The 20,569-nt window shown below is 41.4% G+C and overlaps 1 protein-coding gene across 11 annotated transcripts in view; it reads right to left on the bottom strand.

Annotated features, from left to right (window-relative positions):
- Window positions 1–18,501, bottom strand: part of EXOC6 (exocyst complex component 6) — a 109,357-nt gene extending 90,856 nt beyond the window's left edge. For 6 of the 11 annotated variants that reach the window (XR_011142150.1, XM_068950042.1, XM_068950036.1 and 3 more), the window contains exon 1: window positions 16,186–16,342. Coding sequence is in view for 8 of the 11 variants with exons in the window: in XM_068950042.1 (XP_068806143.1) it covers window positions 16,186–16,268 (83 nt within the window). In the remaining 3 variants the exon portion in view is untranslated. Of the gene's footprint in view, window positions 1–16,185; window positions 16,343–18,370 lie in introns of those variants that run through there. The other 5 variants (XM_068950033.1, XM_068950034.1, XM_068950037.1 and 2 more) reach the window with 3 other exon arrangements.
- Window positions 18,502–20,569: the final 2,068 nt, after the last annotated feature.

Genomic DNA, 20,569 nt, shown 5'->3' with positions numbered 1-20,569 from the left:
GGATTGGAAAAGGTGGCTAACGAGCTGAGAGACAGGCTCTTTCCTCCTAAGTGCACCAGGAGAATATCCAAAGTTGCTGACCCATGAAGCGGTTCACAAAGGGAGAAATACCCCTCACCCTTTCTCCTGCTGCAGCCCGAAATGACAGCTGCAAGGAGCAAAAGCGTGACGGACAGTCTCCCTCCCTGAGGTTTTTGACAGATGGCCTGGAAGTGACACCTCACGGCTGCCTAGATCACTGTGTGTTAAAGGGCTGTGATGGAAGCACATGAGCGACCTACACCTGCCAGAGGCAAACACCTGCAACCAAAACCCTGCGCTGGTTGGAGGGAGAAGCAGCAACCTGGCTTGGGAGGAAAGAAGGGTGCAAAATGAACAGTCAGCAGGACAAGCACTGAGTGAACTCTCATCGCTCTCACGTGGCCCCAAATTGTCCTCTATGGAAACCGTCCTCACACATACATCTCTCTCTCTTTCTCCTTCTCTCTATCACAGGGCTGGAAAGTATTCCCTTGTGCCCCTCACATCCCATTAGAAAACATGCTGCAGGGTGGAGGAGGCAGGCTAATGTTTTGCAGCTTAGGAAACGGGGGGAGGCATGTGGAATGCATCAATATCACCTGTGAACAAATGGGAAAAGGATAAGAAAAGAGTTTGACAACTGCTGTCATAGTACTCCAAAATATAAGTCGATAAGAAAAGGGCCAGAGATGTCAAAAAGTATAAGGCAGGCATAGAGGGACACCTGCCTGCCTCCAGAGCAACATTCCTGGAGAAGGAATAAAAAGATTAAGAGGAGCTGAGACACCAGATAGTGCCTTCACAGATACCATGCACACATGACCTTCCCTTGAACGGGCTAGACTCACTGTCTATACTGGACTGGACTCTGAAGCAAAAACTAGCAAAACAGTTTAATTTATTACTTGAGTTACTTGAGTCTTGTATTTCAGAGTGGAAGGAGCCTCCAAGTTTAGGTCTCGTTCCAGTGTTCTCCAAGGAAAGTGAAAAAGGAGCATCGCTATCACAAAAACGGGAGACTTCTGTCTCTGTCACTTTACACTCTTCAACGCATTTGTAAGTGAAAACATTAGTAAGAGAACCCATGACCAAAATACCTAAAATGAGAACAAGACTTTAAAAAGATGATGCAAGGGGAACTCCATGCTTGGGTATATACTGTCAAGCTTTCTGCTTTTGGTGGTAGCAATGCACACAGTCTTTTTGGACTTAGATGTACTCTGTTGATTTTGGGTATCCAGTATTTGCAGCTCAGCATGGCTTGTCTGATACTTTCTTATTGCTTTCAGACCTATCAACGCAAAGAGACATGCTGTTAAAATACCAGAGAGAGTAATAATTTGCTTTCAAGAGATTTCTTAGGCACTTAAAACATGATCAAACAGTTCCAGACAGGACAGTCATAAACTCTAGAAATACATTAGTAGAGGCAATACAGAAGTCACAGTTGTAAGAATCAATATATATTTGGATTTTTTAGTAGTAAAGCAACTGATACTTCACGCATATTGATAATAAATAGTGGGGCATTGACTGATAATTCCCAGGAGCATTGTGATAATATTTAATTCAAAGTCCTACAGAAAGGAAAGGGCTAAACTTAGGAAGAAAATCAGTACTGGGTATGTTCCAATGCACTGTCTTAACCACAAGATTACCCTACCTTATTAAAATAATAGTTACTACTTCATGTTCTACATTACACCTTTTTCTATAAGGGTACTAATAAAATGGTGATCTACGATCTAAAATAGGATTTGACAGAGCCCCTTAAAATTCATTAGCAGCATAAATTCCATATTACGTATGTAAAGAGCTCCATCTTGTGGGAACAATATCAAATCAACCCTCTGCAACTCACTAGGCAGTAAAGAGAAATCCTGAAAGAGAACTGCTTACATTTGAAGACAATCATCACAGTATTTCGAAGAAATTAAACACTTTGTATTACAACTCTCTGATATATATGAGCAGTAAGAAGATGAATTAAACAAGTTTACTAACTTTCTTAAAACACTGTATTCTTAGGACACTATATGCATGCTATTTCAGAGGCTTCAGAGAGAAGTCTGACCTAAAACACTGCTCATTTTAAAAGCAAAGTGTGCTTGAGACCCACGTCATCTCTGGCCCTAGAAAGAAATCAGTCTTTTTCTCAAAACTGTAAGCACAGCTGAGGCAGCGAATGCCCAATTTCCCTATAAGGTAAGCTGATACTGAAGGTTATTTTCCATACATACATTTCAAAAACTGCCTAAACATATCTAAATAAAGTAATTACTAACTTTGAATAACTATCAACTGACTAAGGTGTGCATTTCAACAGGGTATGACTTTTAGAGTCTGCAGCACTGCAAGCAATCCTGACTGTAATTCTGTGCTTCTCAGAGCTAAACTGTCAGGCAGACAAATCAAAATATTGCAATATCTGGGAGACATATAAGGAATCCCGACAAGCATCCTATAGTTAATTTTTTTAAATTACAAGACAGAAAAAAACAGAATTTGGGAAAACCCCCAATTCTGCTGGGAGGAGAGTGAGGAAGTAGCAACCCTGCAAGATGCAGTTCTTCAGAAAACAACCACTGCATGCAATTACCTCTATACTAAAAATGTCTCTCTTACTTTAAGTTGCTTCACGTGTTTCAGTGGAAAATGTCATAAAAAGGGGCAAACACGCTTAAGTTTGCATGAGAAATTTTACATGTGCAATGTAAAGTTGTTTCGATTTTTGTTTGTATTTACACACTTCTGACTGGAGAAACCCAAGAATTCTCTTCAGCTTTATGAGCACCTGAACTGACTGCTGGTGACCCAAAATACAACACAAATCTGAACTGAACGAAATTGAAATACATGATCAGCTTGTATTACAACTGCTATCGACCTGTGAGCTATACGTCTCCAGGGACCTAGGGACTACTGCTGAATGATTCCCTCCTCGTGCCTATGAAAACCAAACTTGTTGTCAGCAGAAGTCCGCAAAATTTGGAGGGGGGAAGGTGCAAAATCAGTGGTCTAAGAGACAGAAGTTTGTGCTTGATTTTGGCACAAAAAATACACAGCAATACCATTTCATTTTGAATCTGGGATGAGACACGATTAATTTGAGTGATTTGCTAGACAACAGTACTGAGACTCAGCAACAGAGGCAGGTACTATTTTCATTCTCAGTTGAGGGGGTAGCAGAGTGCTCACGAAGAACACAAGCAGAGGTCAAGGATTTTTTGGCTGGTAAGAAACAAAACAGGTTATTTGTTCCCAAAACTCTGTATAGACGGAAAGATTTTTCTGACTCATCCCAAAAACTGGACAAGATGAGTCATATTAAGGCTGGTCTAGGTAAATAAAAGACAGTTAGTGCAGAGAGTGTTTGAAGGAGAAATAAGAGAATAACAAACTAGGAACAGCCATGTCTGGGAGACAGCTTATCCATAAAAGCTTATTAAAAAATAAAAAACAAACCAACCAATAAAAATCAATGTTATATCTAGGTACAATTTAGCAGCAGTAGAGCTTGCCGTATCACTGAACGGTCACAAAGAGTAAAGAAATATGCAAAAAAGAAGAAAAATATCTCAATCACTGTCTCAGTGTTATTGCAATAGGGACACTTGTGCCTTTTCTCATCAGGTAGGCTGAAGGGAGAAAGAAAAGCATAAACAGATCTGAATTCAGGTCTCAAACAAAGGAAGAATTTTCAAATATGCAACTATTTACCTTTAAAGAAAATGAACCAAAGTCACGTGTATCCCTACTTACAATGATAAAACAGAAGTAAAAAATGTTGATTTTCAAAACAGACGTGTGCTGTGAAACATAGGCATCCACTCGCAGTCTCTCCTTGACAAGCGTTCGGCGTTGGCCAGCCAAAACCTACGGAAACACCAGAGGGCACCCTTCTACACGCAAAATACTATTTGTTCAACAACCAAAAAGGCTGATCTCCAGAGAGTTAAAATTCAGCCAAGAATCAAAGCATCCCCTGCAATGAATTCCACCTGACCCTTTATAAAATAAAATCACTTGCCCTCGAATCATCTGATCTATTATATAATGACAACTTCTACACCTATGCACTATCGCTCACAGCCACCACCACAGATCTCTTCACAAAAGGGTTACAGCACAGCTTCAGAAGATATATTTTTGCTACAGCATCACATAAATAATTTCTGTGGATACAACCAGGATACAAGTCTTGAAATGGCCAATTGCAAACTGCATAAAAAGAGGGAGACAAAGATGGGGGGAGGGAGGGGGGGCTTCCACAGGCCAAAAAAATCATAAGCTCAGAAATTAGTTTAGTACATTGACTGGACTAGCGCAAAGGCGGGCAAAGGAAGTACCCACAGACCAGCAAGTGCAAAAAGAGAGGAACCTAAAAATATTTGTTGAGAGCTCAGCAAATTCCCCTTCTCTCTCCCCTTCTTCATATCTAAGCCATCTTCCTGCCAGAACATGAGAATAATCAGAAAGCTGAATGTAACTACAGCTCCCGCTGTCAGCTAGCATGGAAAAGTTAATTGCCAGAGTAATTATAAAGAGAAATAAAGTCGTTTTGTCTCTTACAGGTACGTCAATAGGCATAACTTCTCAATGCTAAGTAGAACTGCCCAGGTACTCAGATTTCAGGCAACTTGAAAGGATAAAATTAAAAAAGCAACTCCATACTTTCATAAGAAAATATGATTCAGAAGATGAGATGACTTCCTGGTTGGTAGCAAATAATTCTGTCAATAAAAATTAATTACTAAACTCTATTAGATAGACAAAGCATAATATTTAACAAATCCCTCTTGGGTTTTAAAATATTAATCCACTATTTCTTGATATTTTCTAAATGGGTAATGATTTGATTTTTAATCACAATTCACATCCAAGACAAACATCTTTGAGCTTAAGGAGCATTACTGTTAGTTTCTAGAGTCGGCAGTTCTCTTCCTAGTGATTAAATCATTTATAATAATAGGCTATAATAGCAGCAGTAGAAATAAAGCAAAGACTGTAAAAACAGAGGGTTTGTTTAGAAAAACAGAGAAAAACATGTAAGAAATCAGAGAAAAGCCCACCTGGCTTTTTACAGGATAAAGGATAGATTATGAAAAAATAAGAGCGTGTGATAAATGACTCCTCTCAAATAGTGTCTTGGGAGTAAAACAGAGGCCTAAACGCATCAGCATTTGTAAAAAGTGCTCAAGAAACACATGAGAATTCTAAAATATTTTCAGTTCTTATTATGACCAATGACGCCACCTTCACTGTAGAAAAACTGCCTTTTAAGCTCAGACTCCCTGATTCAATGACCTCTTCCTCACTTCTCTATTTGACCTTGTGAGCAGATATCCTCAAAAATTTACAATTCTGTTTTTGCAAACATCAAGTTTTCTGCACCCACCTTCTGTCACACTCGGCTCAAAATGCTGATGAAAGAATTCAAAATGTTGGGGGAAAGAACATGAGAAGCTAGGCTCAGGCAGAGAAGGAATTATCAACATCAAAGTTACAGCGTTAAGACAAAATTAGGAAGATAGTAACTCCTCGCTGATAATGGCTTCTCCCCTGCAACCATTTTCACACATGTGCGTGTGTGCGTACACCCACCCACCCACCCTGGCCTGCCTTGTTCTGTCCGGTTCCTGCGATAATTTGCAGATTCCCCACCCTGCCTGCATTGCTGCAAAGTCTTTCATTTCCCGATTACACAAGGCATATGAAGCAATTAAAAACCATATACACACATTCCTTTCACTGGACTGATACCAATTCAGTGAGTGCCGATCTGTTACATCTCCCAGACTGCTGTGACGATAATGGGAATTACACGTATTTGCACAATAGTTGTGCAAGTTCGACACAGAACACAGGCTTAACCATGCAACTCGAGATCTGCTAAGGATGTAAGAGAAAAGATTCATTTGTAGAGCTTCAGATTTGGAAGCTTCAGAAAAAAGATAACTAACTGATCACTTTGATATAAAAGCCAAGTCACAAAAAAGAAACTCAGATATATCACTTTTATTCCTTTTTTCCTCAAAATAATACTTAAAAAAAAAAAAACAAACCTCAAATGAAGAAACTGTACTTGCTGAAAATTGTGTTTTCCGCCTTTGGTAAAAGGTTACAAATTCTATTTTGCATTAAAGCTAGAGATGCTCTCAATTAACTCTGACATGCACACTGCAAGAAGCAGCCAACTAGATGTTTGATCCACTCCCTCCATTTCTCATTTGATTAAAAAATTTTTTTTTGAAAAAAGTTATAAAATAATATTTACAATACAAAGTTGAATGACGAGGTCAGTGGATTCTATGCAAGCACAATAATCTGATCATGCAAATTAAGTTTCTGCCCTTAGGACAGGATTTTCATTGTGACTATAACCATGGCATCCCTAACCATGATACTGTATCAAACATTCTATTTAAGTTGCAAATTTACAGGAAACACTGCAGAAATTTCCTTTGTCCTACAATATACAAAGATATTTTCTGTTTACACAAACTGCAAACTTTGTAGGGAGTTTTCCATGGAGTAATTTCATATAGGTTGCTGCATACACCCTTAAAAAGCCTTATAAAATAATGCCCAGGTGTTTCCTGTAATTCAACTGCAGTTATGGTAATAAGCACATTTCTTAATACCTAAGCAGACTTTCTATGCCAGACACTACCTAGGGTCCAGTTTTGCCATCTTTATTTATAATTACATCTCACTGTTCTATTTAAAAGATCATATTACATGCTAGAATAATGTAGAAGTCAAACTGTGGCCTAATCACAGAAAAGATTTTATTAATCTTAGTTTAGCTGTTATACTTTACTTGCCTGGTTTTCCTGTATGTGCAATTTCTGTGAATTGTTCTCACTAATAGTATCCTGTTTCTATGAGCAGGAAAGGGCTGAGTACAGTTTGTTAGTTAACATTACTTCCTATAACCAGGGTCCATATTCTGTAGTAGCAACACTACAGCAGTCATTGTTCATTCTGGATAAGCAATGTATCACGCTGATGGCTGTTAATGGACATCCTCTGTAGTGCAACATGAACTGATAATCAGTAAACCCAGATTTGCAATAGACTTCCTCCTTCCTGTTTTTACACTGCTGACCAAGGAGATGTCTCTTCCTGCTAAGCCTTTGTGCTACTTACTGATGTATGAAACAAGAAGCTGAAAAACAACGGCTGTACTACCACTATTTTTTTCACATTTGTGTTGTAGTAGTACATAAAACAGACAGCAGAGACAATGCCAGCTTCGCTGACTTCAGTAATAGCTTTCCACACATAACAAAATGCCACGTTTGGCCAAGTTTCATACAGGTAAATGAATATAATGGATGCAACTGGAACTTGTGATTTTTCAAAGATAATAAAATAAGAAACTGAAGTCCATATAGCAATATTCTTATTAACCCTCATTATTTCCACAGGCCGTAAGCTAATTGCTCAATTTCAGGAGCAATAGATTCATCTATAAATGAAAATGTGAGCTTCTAAGTTGTTTTTAAAGATTTGACCCAGACTTGTACTCCGCATGTCCCAGAAATAATTGGCAATCTGTGGCAACTTATAGCTTCTTCAATCTATGTCTTCTTTATTTTGGGCACTTCATACATCATCTTCAAGATACATATTTGCAATTGTTTCTGCATATCCTCATGAGACAGACGAAAATAAAAAAGAATATTTTATGCAACAAATAAGAAAGATGTCTAACTAACAACAGCCTTTCAACAGGCTTTGAATACCAACGCTACACAGATGTAAATATATTATTTTAGAAATAATGGAAACTCCAAATTAAAATGTCCAATAATTTTAAAAAGTTTTTTTAAACCATCAGATTTAAAAAGTAATCTACTTAATACAGCTAAAACCAGATAATTCTTTAATGTGTCACATTCTTTTGCAAACATATAATAACCAAAGAGTATCTTTTCCAATAATTTTATATTTTTAATTTTTGTTCACTTTACAAGCTCATACAGTCTATACTTTAAAAATCATTTTGCATTTTTAGCTCATACAAGCAGCAGTCGGTACTATATATCCTTTGTTCATGCACATGCCTTCCAGGATCACTGAAGACGACAGAAAGAGATGACTTAAAATGAAGTGTCTTTATTCTAGTTCAAAAGCCCAACTAAAACCAACCCTCAATGGTTTTCTGTTTTGGCAAGCAACTAACACTTTGCATTAGTTGACTTCTACTGGTCTTTGTTAACTCACTTCAGCAGTCCTACTTGCTTGAGAAACAGTCTCCAAGTGCAGAAAAATCTGCTCACGCCTGCGGGAAAGGTGACACTCCACAGAAACTCCGGAGTTCAAGAACAGACCGCGCACGTTAGCTACCTGACTATAACTCCTTAGGTTTATAAAACAGAAGGAAACAAACCTACAGTACAAAACAATCACCACTATCTTAAGTTTATGTTGAAATTAACCTAGAAACAACATTAAAAAGAAAACGCTGCCTTGCAGAAATCACTGGGGTAAAGATTCTTCCCCAAAGTCGCTCTAAGCGCAGAGCAGCTTGCAGACCATGACGTTCCCGGTGGCAGTTACCCCCAGCAGAAAAACAGAAAGTTCTGCAACATAAAGGGGCGCGCAGGGTACTAACTCTGACGTATGCAGTACTTGAAGGTTTAAACTTTCCCTTTTGAGGTTGTAATGTCTCAGAAGTGTCCTACCAGATCCCGGCATTACAGTATATGCATAATTAATTTTAAATTACTCTGATTCACAGGAGAGTGCAAGAGCTACGTTCACTGGCGTCTTGCAAGCGAATGATTTTCTCTAAGATACGGTGAAAATCCTACTCACAGTCCTAAAAGGGGACCAATTTAAGAAAGTTTGATTCTAGCAACAGAAAAAAGCAAGCGCCAGCCCTCTCTCCAGGTTCCCCGTGCAGAACTGTTCAAAGACATCTTTTAAGTCCTCCATGTCAAAACCCAAGTCTTTCTATCAGGGCTGATGCACCCTAAAGCCTGCTTCTTTCCTTCTTAATACCTCAATCAGTGATTAATTCCCTACTGGTTGGGTATTACTGGCAAAGGCTGAGGTACAGGAAGCGCTTCAGCCAGTCTCCAGTTGAGCCCATTAACTCCTTCCTGCACAGGACACCATTTGTCAGGCGTACAAACCATTCCGCAGCAGGCAGGTACGAGATGAGGAAAAGATGCATTGTTGAGCATACTTTAAGCTGAACTTCAAATTCAGTACGATGTCATTGTTTTACCATGATCTCGGGTGACAGGGATTGGCTTGGGCATTTCAACCACAAGCAGCTAATAGCCAGAAAAACTAGCAGGAGCTAGATTTTATAACTAGCCGTAGCAAGCCCTGAAGTAAGATAAAATCTAATTGGATTGCCTGATGGCAATGCAAACCAGTCTGATGTTTCTGAACGAGTCAGCATCTAATAATTTACTACAGCCTATAGAAGTAATTTCCTATTTGCAAATCCATCCCTGGCATTATCTTAGAAGCACTGTTCAAAAAACATCAGTCCTCATAGACTTGTACAAACTCCTTTTAGTAACCTGATCCATAAAATGAAACATGACAGATTCAAAATGCTGCTTAATTGAAAAAAACTGCTTAATTGCAGTTGCTATAATTCAGCCTTTCGTGTGCAAGTGTTCTGGAACTTACGGGTCAAAAACAGGCTTACGTTTAGTTGAATTAAACTACCACTCCTCAGGTAAACATCTGTATTGAGGAAACTGCAAATTCTCAGAGAAATAGTTCAGAAACGCATACGGAAAGCTACTGTGTGTGCTATTGGCTTCTAAAAAAATCTGCAAGAAAAGAATGGAAAATTATGTATTTTCTATGCATACGCCAGATCCAGAATTGGGACACCCGACAAGCAACAAAATCAGCTTCAGGAATAAGTCAATGAAGACCTACATAAGTAAGTTGGCTTTCCTGAATTTAAAAGATGTAACACTAAACAAGCTGTCCCTACCAGGGGAAAGCTAAATTTAGATGAGATACAATGATACAAACTGCATCAACCACCTTTTAAGTACGCTGTTCTGGATCTCTCAGCAGATGATCCCTCTACTTTAAAAGCTTTAATGCATTTTGAAACACGTTTCCTAAACATGGGAACACCTTCAAGCTCTTTGGTAATGCTTGTGAAATTACAGAGAGCTATTTCAGCAGTATCCTTCACACGGGGTGCTAGTTAGGTTAAAGCTTCATTTGGCTGCTGCCCATTTGGATTATAAAGATCAAGATAACCTGATGTGCAAACACGTATTTCATGACCAACTCAATCAGCACCGAACCTAAAGATTTTTGTACCAGAAACGCTACGCATACGTGCACACAGTTTCAGGCTTCGGAAAAAGTACAAAAATACCAGGTTGAAACTTGCAGCGATGGAAGCAAATCCTCGCTTTCTAAAATCCGTTTCACCACAAATGGCAAATCTGAAGAATGTCTAACATATCAGGCTAGCCTACAGAAAAACTGGAACTGCAGTTCTGCGACTGAATACATACATTCTAGATTAATCTTTCCACAGCATGCACTATTCTTACGGTTACAGTGTTTTCACTCCATATAATGGGCTAGTGATAAAAAAAAAAAATTGTTCCATCACAACAATATAAATGCTGACAGACTTGTTCTAGCAGATAGTTGCTTTACCTGACTGCTGCCTTTCAACATTCAAACAGAGCATCATCAAATCCTGTACCAAGGGACAAAACCTGCAAAAACACTCTACAAGCAAACCACCCGCTTTTCAGGATACACCGTTCTCTGTGAACACAGATATTCTCATTGCACTGTAGAACTTGTATTTTGCAACTGCATGAACTATTACTCTAAAGATAAACTGATACATACATATACATCAAAGTACGCTTTATAGCCCAATCCAAAAAAAAATCCACAGCTGACACAAGAATTTTCTAGTTCCTTCAGGCTATTCTGTAACTTCAGTTTGAAGGGGGAATCAGGAATGAAACACATTAACTTGAAAACTGAGCATGGGGCTAAGACAGAGCACTAACGAAGATTTAGGCTATTAATTTTAAAATCATAAAAATAGCTTATAGTATTTGTAAGACACTATCATTTTAATTGAAATACATTATTAAATCATTCCAATTCTCATTTAAAACCTCAAGTTGATGATCTCAGAGCCCTTTTAAGTTTGCGCTGTATTTAAAACAAGACTAAGCTATAGACAAAGAAAAATGTGAATCTCTGGCTCATAATCTGAAAACAAAATAATAAGAACATGGAAAAATTCCTTCAGACAATCATACCTGACAAGTAAGACCACAGGGCAAAAAATGAGGGCAACCACATTTTGTCACTGGATAACCACATCAGAAATCCCAGCAGCCCATAGGCAAGTGCTCAGAAAAAATATTTCCCAGTCTGTGATTGTGTTAATACTGCACTATCTTCTTATATCTAGAGAAATCATTCATTCTGTCTGTGCTACTGCTTACTTACTATTCCGCTGAAGATAAAGAATCATATAACCTGCTCATTCCTATTAGTAATGGTACATGCTTTTGGCAAGTCAAGCTACACAGAGGCTTCAGAGCATCCTGCCATGCTCCAAAGGGTATTTTAGGCACTTCAGTCACTTTGCTTTGGACTGGCATTTCAATGAATATAGGAATATCTTTGAAATATAACTTACAGCCCTCATAGGGACAAAGCACCTACAGATGCAATGTGTACCATGACTCAGTACATGCAGCAGAATTAGACCCTCACTTTATATTTCTGTCTCTAGGTTTTCTTAGAAATCTTGATCTGGAAAGGATAAAGATAGTCTTGCTTTTACTGCTACTGCTAGTCTTGCTTCCTCAATTTACTCCTCTAATGATGCCTTGCTGAAGTGTGCCTTTTCCTTCAGCTTGTCTGCAACACAAGAATGAAAGTGCACGAGGAATGGTTATTTCATCGATAGCTTCTAACACGTCACTTGCCTTCATTTATGAGGCTCACAACAAATTCACATTCTCCTTCCAAACTCTGTTCAATCTAAATGAGAAAAAAGCAGCACCATGAAAAAGTGGTGCTGCTTTGCATCCGGGCAGCTCTGAGCTTTCTTTGCCAGTGCAAAGCAGTCCTAAGCTTGTGGAAGGTCCCCACAGCACACTGCAGTCTCAGACAGAAAAGAATCAATATAGTGGCCCTAATCACTATAATTCCTATAGAATCCTATATAAATATATCTCCTATATATTCCTTATTCCAGAGATAACATGTCAGTCCTATGTCTGCCCAGGAGACTCTCCAATAACTCAGCAAAGTTTCACAGCCAGCATAATTTAAAGCAATCTAGAAGATGCTCTAATATCTACAAAGGGCCCAGCTTGATGACGACTGATTTCAGGACCAGGTGACCAGAAAGGTTACTTAAAAGCACTTTGACACTGACTTAACTGACTTATGAGGAGTCCTTCTGAGCTGTATTTGAGGGTCAAAACCACAGAGTACGCTTACAGATATATCAAGAGACATAGCACATCTTTATCAACTTTACCTGATATGCAAAATAGCCATCACCAATTCCACTGCAATTCTTAATTTTTATATTTTATTTTACTTTTGTACTAGTTAAGTTTAATTTACTAATTGCAGGTCCTTTGACATGCTGCACACGGGGATTACAGAACACAGCAGACTCGGTGATGCAATTGTCCAAAGGCGAAGTATACAGAAAGAGAAGTCTGCCACTCATACTCATGCTTGACATCTCCAACCTGGAGTTTAAGAGTTAATTCACTTTTTTTTTTTTTTTAAAGGACTTTGAAATATTACATGTTAAATCAAATTGGAAATGTCTTCACTACAGTATTCTAAGACATTGCTAGAACAGCATCTTCTACTCCATTAAGCTCCACTCTGACATATTTTGACCAACATATTTCTAATTAGCCGATAAATTATATTCGGAATAGAACAACTGTAAACTGAGCGTATCTTATTAACTACTCTGGCATGTCCAACACAGCATTAAAGAACTGTTAAGATGTTCTTTAAAAATCAGCGCTTGAGATTTTGTAAATCTGTATTTATAGGAAGTTCAACAAGGGCCTGAAAGTTTTTGTTATTAATTTTTAAAGTATATTTGTATTTTCAGAGTGGGATAGGGGAATTGCCTTTCTCTCTTTTTTTCCTTTTTTCCTTTATAAAGATCAGAAATTTACTGACAACTCTTCCCGGTTTCGCAAAGCCCAATGGTATGTATATGACATGACTTATAATATATTAACACATTATATAAAAAGGTGAGAGTGATGAGCCTTTAACAGGTATTGTCATTAATCATATTTAGCTATCTGGACTGCTATATCCACAGTTTACCTATATAATGAAAGGTATGTTTTACAGTTGATTTAAGCCTCATTTGTAATGGCTCTGCTTGTGTCACTAAGTTTACAGATGCAAGTTAAATATCAGCAATTTGAAATCAATAAATTCATCCACTTAAAATTAAAAAAAAAATAATTTAAACAAATACAATATCTGTATTTTATTTAGTAAGTCGCGCAACAATCTTTAGGAGCTAACTTTCCCTCTTAAAGGTTAAATTATCTCCGTCATTTTAGCTGTATCTTCATTCCACCTATAAGGTAGCTGCATTTCACATTTCTATATATGGGTAGATCACAGTACTATAAAATCACCTGCAGGGTCAATCTGTACAGTGTTTCTTATCTTTTATCTCAATTACACACAAAAATATTATTTATAAAAGTGGGGAAAAAAAGAGAGGAGGGTGGAGGGGAAGAGAGGGAGACTAGCACACAGTTCTCTGGCAGCGACATACCCCCCAAACTAACAAACAAATCAGTGAAGAACGGCACGAACAGAAATGTGATTTCATGGAGCCTGTGTAAGGGCCAGAAAAATATTACGCTTTCTTTGTAAGCATCTATGCATTTAAGAAGATACTAAGATCTCGCTATAAACAATGAAGGATAAGTCAGCTCTCGCACATCCTACAGTCTTCAGCATTTACTATTACCTCATACTACTTATCCGAACCACTTAGCTCAACCCCTCTCTTTTGTTCTGCTATTTAAATAGGTATGTCGGTACTACAAATGTTCGCCCAGCATTACAGGCCTTAGATTACAAAAATATTTCATCAGGCGAAACGTCTGGTGTCAATGGAGTCCATGACTGTAAATCAACGGATTACTGTATGTTGTAGGCTTACACAATTGCATGTGGAATTACTAAATTCAATTGATTTACATTGCTCAGCCACTAAAATCCGGATTTTGTGCAGAAAATAATGCTGCATTTCAGGTTTGTGCCTTCATCTTTTCTAAAAACTCTGCAAGCCACCAATGCAAAACTCCCCTTCTGAAAAGTCACTAAGATAACAAGATTATAAATATGAGATATAAATAGAAAAAGAAAGGACAAAAACATACAAAAAGTTAAGAATTTCAGTATTTTTCTCTTTTAAATCTTATCCATGTTATATTATTTAAAACACTTCTAAGAGAATCGTGTTGTCTCTTCTCCCTTTTATGTCTCTCCCTCATGCCCACTTGTGGTTCCCAAATATGCTTTCTTCCATCTCTGTACACCTTTTACACAGGTTCCCCCAATAGAAGCTCTATACTGGAGACTGTAGAAAAATTGCAATTGTGTTTCTGTTGCTAAGTTTTTGCTTTGGTATGGGATTTTTTGCAGCCATCAGCTTCGAGCCGCCTGGGCTCGTCACCTCAAACGTGGCTAAACTGCCTCCAGGGCCATCTCACTTTCTCACAGCCTGAACTTATAAACTCTCCCAGATAAGCTCCTTGTGAAGCTCAGCTTAGTACTTCCAGGCCGTATTCCCAGCACCGGCTGTGCTGAAGGACAGCCAGGGCACATGGGAGCAGCTCCACGCCGCCTGCTCCAAGGTGGCCTTCGAGACTGGGCCGACGCCGCGAGCAGCCGCCCGGCGTCCTCGGAGCGAGTTGCGCCACGCTCCTGGCCGGCCATGTCCCAACGGGAGCGATTCAGCCCTGTGCAAACGCCCTGACTGCAAGCTCCCACGCATCTCTGTGCTTTGGAGGACCCACTGCAGGCGACTGACTGCAAAACTGTCCCCTGTGAAGTGCAAAACGCCCTGTGTCACGCGCCACGGACATGTCTCTCCCGCGAATCCTCAGCGCCAGGCTCCCCGGGCCTCCACCCCGTCCCTGCAGGGCACCTCGTCTCCGTCAGCGCCGTCTGCTCACGCTTCGCCGTGCAAACCACCTTTCCAACTCCCTGCACCCACGCTCTTCGCATCTTCCCAAGGAGATAACAGGAACATTCATAGTTATTTCTCCCCCGTTTCACCAGCATCCGTGCCTCTCCACTTGCCGCTTCACCTCCCGCTGCCTCTCACCCGTGACCTACGAGCACAGCGCCGGGGCGAAGCAGCCCCCTCCCCTCCTGCATCCCCCCAAACCCGAGCACTTTTTGCCCTGAACACCCTTATTTCCTGCCTCCGGGCTCTGCCCTGCTCTCCTCAGCTCAGGCCGGGGGGCACTAACGTCTTTCTCTCTGACAGGAAAGGTTAAGTAAAACCGTTTTGGTGTGTCAGCCAGTAGGGGAAAAAAAAAGAATTAGAGAGGAAAAAAAGGTATATGTACACACACACACACACACACATATATAATCACTGAAATTGTGGTGTTTTGAGAACGCTCCGACCAGCCGCCAGATGCCCAGGGCAGGGGACGCGGCCCGGCGCAGGAGGCCTCAGGCGAGCCTGCGCCCCTCCGCACCGCCCCGGCAGCCCAGAGCCGACCCTCCGCCCGCGCCGGCTCGCCCCGGGGCTCGGCTCCGGCCCGCTCCGCCGCCGCGGCAGCTCCTCCTCCGCGGGGGAGCCCCACGCCGAGCCCGACGGCCCGGCCCGGCCCCGCTCCGCCGAGGGGCCGCCGCAGCCGGGCGCGCTGACACCGTCCACCGCGGGGCGGCCCGGGCCCGGGCGCGGCGCCCCCGCAGGCGCGGGCGGCCCCGGCGGTGTCTCCGGGGAGGAGCTGTCAGCGCGGCTGCCGGGCCGCGGCGGCTCCGCGGGCCGGGCCGGGCCGGGCAAGGCAGGGCAAGGCAGGGCAGGGCGGGCCGCGGCATGGCGCGGCGGGGGGGAAGGGGGGGAGCCTGCGCGGCCGCGGCGCCCCGCGCCCTCACCTCAGGGTGGGTCCCACGCAGGCCGTGTCGGTGCTCTCGATCTCCTGCAGGATCCGATCATGCTCGGGCAGACTCTCCGCCATCTTGGATGGGAGGGACCCGGCGGCCGCGCCGCGGCGGGAGGCGCCGGGGCGGGACCGAGGGCGGAGGGAGGCGGCGGGGAGGGCCGGGCCGGCCGCGCCGAGGTGAGGTGAGGAGCAGGAGCGGGAGCGGGAGCGGGAGCGGGGCAGGCGGGGGAGAGGCAGGTGGATCGGGGCCGCGCCCGCCCCGGCCGGAGCCCGGCGATGGCCTTCAGCCCGCGGCGGCCTCTCCGCCGGCCCGGGCAGCGGGGACCGGCTGTCCCGGGCTGCCGCCGCGGCAGGGGGAGCCGCAGCACCCCGGGCGCTGCCCTGCACGGGCGGCTGCGCCGTCCTCGCGGTGCTGTTTTAGAGCAGCCCGTCAAGGCCGAGGGGGCTAGAAGGGGCTTTTTTTTTTTCTTTTTTCGGTGGGCTACTTGTGGGTCGTTCCTTGGGCTCGCCCGGAGCGAGGCGGCAGGTGCAGCGCCGCCAGCCCCGAGTGCTAGTACCAGGCCTAGTGCTAGGCCTTCCCCCCCCCCCCATTGTTATGATTATTCAGTTTAGACCAGCTACCTCTTCTCTGTCTTCGGCAGACAGGACTGGGGGGGCTGGGGCGCAGGTAAGCCGTGCTGCGGGAGCGCACCGTTTTGCGTAAGCATCGCCCTGCGTTGCTTCCCCAGCTTATCCGGTTCACTAGAAACTTGCATATTGTTTCCTGCATTGCTGTAGCTTGTCTTCGGCTGTCCTTGCGCGCGTGCACAATGGGGTTCCATTTTTCAATGAAGAAGGAATAACTCGTTTTCTATTTAAATTATACACTTTGTGGTTTGTGGCTTAAGATGAGCTAGTCCTTGGGTTTTGCATGTTCAGGAGACAGGATACACCTGCTTTCAGGGCAAAGTTAGCTGTGCACAACTGGGAAGCCAGCGTAAAGAGATAGGCCTTTAGCATGAAACTTCAGAGTGGTGTCTGGCTACTTTTCCCAAGAAAAACTGACAGAAGTTTACAGCTATATATGCACGTAGGTCTAGACAGCAGCGAGCTACAATAACGTTTAGCATCCTTCCAGTTATTGCAACCAAACTTACCGTATCTCCTGCCCTGGTGCAGCTACGCTTGGACGCTAAGTTAATAAATGGCGCTTAAGACTAGGTACATCTTGTCTGTGCTTGTAGTTTTATCATATTTGCTGTTGATTCAGCTGAATTTATTGATGGCACCTACTGAAACAGCAGGGAGTATTCCAAATGTAGACAAGTGCCTACAAAGTGTGTACTGCAGAAAGAAAATAGGAAAAATCCTACAGGCTCTCTCTGCAGTAGTGTTTCCTTCAAGAAATCACTCAACTGCAGTAACAATTTTCCCACGTCCTTTTTTTTCTTCTTTTTTTTTTTTTTTTTTTTTGCGTCACCAAATTACTTTAGTAGACTGACGCATACATTTTTCAGGGTAAATTAAATTTACTTTCTTTAGCCTGGTAGTCACTGCAACCCGATTCCTACAATCCCAGGCAGGCTATTTTTAAATCTTTTCTACAGATACTAACAATATACTTAGGCTCATAACATCATAATCTTTTATATGTTACTTCTGTAGGGATGAATATCCAAAGGATTTTTTTCAGTTGCGCTTCTACCATTAAACTATTTCCATAAGCTGTAAATTAAATCATATTAAAATCTTCAGATATTTAGGGATATCCCTAAGTTAAACTTTACTCCGAGTAGCTGTGCCTTTAGAGAGAAGGTTGCATTCAGTAAAAATACAAAAATTAGAAGCAATTAATTATTCTTAAAAAATGTAGTTGTCAACCTCAAACTAAAAGCACTCTGTTACACAAAAGTGATTTTTCCCTTGTTTTCATGTTTAAATGTAATTTCTTTCTTCAGAGAGAACGTGCAGCCCGCCTTCACTAACAGCTTTGTCCTGATAAAAAGAAAGAGTTGAGTTGAGTCTTCAGTTTATACTTTTTGATTTAGGGCCAATCGCATTGGAATCAAATACAACTTTCCTGTAGATGTCAGTGTCAAGATAATCAACTTTCTAATACATTGGGCTGACTGCAAGAACAGCTATAGAATGGAGCAAATCCATCATGAACGATATAATATGATCTAAACGATGCATACCTTAGCGTGGTTCCCAGAGGCAGCTCAAAGGACTGGATCTCAGCAAGGGCATTTTCGTATATCTGATCTTTGTTGTCTTCTAGATACAACTCTGACATATTTGACTTGCTTTTCCTCGCCATAGATGAGCATAAAAACTAGTCTAACTTTAGGAGAGGACTTTTATTCTGATTATTATCGTTGACTGAGTGACTGCAGTCAGCAAAACCAGGCATGAAAAAACAGATCCTGCGCTAACCTCGTGACTCTTGAGGACTTTGTGTCCAAGAATGGTGCACAGCTGCTGTTTTCCTGTCTCCGCTAGTAACATTTGCCTCGTACGCAGTACCCAGGCCTGTACGGTCTTTGTGTGTGTGTGTGTATTCCGTTTATCTGAATATGAAACTTACTGGCAAAAATAGTATTTCTACATCCTCACAGTAGTTCACAAGTAATAAGCACAAAGCCTGAAATATAGTCAATTTGAAAACACAATTTTAAAGTCATTTCAGACACTGGCCCACAATGCTCACTCTGTCTGTCAAGTTTTGTGAGGTTAAAATCATGTTTTTATAGAAGATTGAATTTTTCCTTTTGCTGTGTAAAAAGCCTGTACAAACAAGTAATTGGCGGCTTTTATGAAGCAGGTTTATGGACTTTATAAAGTAAGCTGAAAAAAAGCACGGCAACTTTTATGTTCTCACCTTTTTCATTTTTAGCATTAGTAGATGCTATTTATAGTAACAGCTTGTAAAGAATGCTCTAGGATAACTGATTTTTACATGGCTGTGTTCCCCTATGCAGTAAACAGTTACTCATTTATTACGTGCGTTGCATTCCTGCAGGGAAAAGAATGAGGATGGACTCCTACAACGTTCAGAGCAATGCTGATATCAGATAATTATGATAATGGCAAAAATTTCAAGTAGTTATTTGGAACAAAGGCTGGAGTTTTAGATCCTTCAATTTAGAAAACTTATTGGAAGTCTAATATCAGCCTTCTTTATTATATGGCACAGTCAGTCTTACGATACGTGTCTATTTTTGATTTTTCAAAGATTTTAATGAAAATGTAGCTCTTATCTCAGCACCGCTCCCGATGAAATTAATATGAGTTTTGACACTCATGGTGCAGTCAACAGTTAAATGCAGGAAAACAGAAATTACTGGTTCCGGACTTGGGCAATATATTGTTTATTCACTTCTCTGTGCCCAGCAGGAATACTGAGACAAGTTTACCTCAGAAAGTGCTCTAAAGGGTGCAATGTGTTACATGCATCCAAATTTGTAAAGTCTTCCCTTGAATAAGCGTCTTTAATCATCTGTTTATTTTGAAGCCAAAATTAAGCAATTGTTCTGTTAGCATGAATATTCAGCGGATTTACTGCTTTTGTGTTCTAAACAGCGCTGTGAGCTATTTTTACACCTTTAGCAAGAAATGCATGCCTGTGATTGACCCATCCAGCCACTGGATGTCACACAAATGCAGATGAAAGGATATCTTAACTACCCGTTCTCATCTTGACAGATGCTAGGTTAAGTATTAATTACTAATTATGTGAGGCTCCTGTAAAAGTAAATTTAATAACTGCAAAAAATATTGCACTGATTGGCATTGGTTTCTAATTTATGAACTCGTTTGTCCTAGCTCTGTCAGTCATACTACACTTCTGATTTAAAGTTAAAAAGTTCTGAACGATCATCCCACTACAACTTCCTCTGGATTCACCCCTTTCTTACCAAACTTGTCGCTGCATATACATGCTAGATGGATAGTTTTAGAAGGCTCCTTGCAATCATCTTGTCTTCACAGCTTTACAGCAGCTTCACTGCGGGTTATTGCTCACCTGAGGTAAAGCTGCTAATTACTGATGAATGAATTTCCTGTATTTGATACAATCAACATACATTAAACACAAAAAATAACAGCTTGCTGCAGCAGCGTCTTACCACAGTCTGGGCCGTAGATTTACTCTAAAGCGCTACACAGAAGCTATTGGCCCTCTTCTGAAAAGCACAGTGTGGGGCCGCAACACTCACCTTTTGGCACCTAATTTATTTATTTGATCAGGCGCTCTCCGTTCTGCCCATAGTCAAAGGGGAAAGACAGGGTCCTCCACAGAGCGATGTAGATCACCTACCTTAACCTCTGCTCTACACCTTGCTCCACCAGAGCCTGCTCGTCTCCGAGATGTCTGTTTTGATCCCATTGCCTTCAAC

This window comes from Struthio camelus, chromosome 7, assembly GCF_040807025.1.
Source record: "Struthio camelus isolate bStrCam1 chromosome 7, bStrCam1.hap1, whole genome shotgun sequence".
In the NCBI taxonomy this organism is placed as follows: Eukaryota; Metazoa; Chordata; class Aves; order Struthioniformes; family Struthionidae; genus Struthio; species Struthio camelus.
This window is presented reverse-complemented; position numbering and strand designations above follow the sequence as displayed.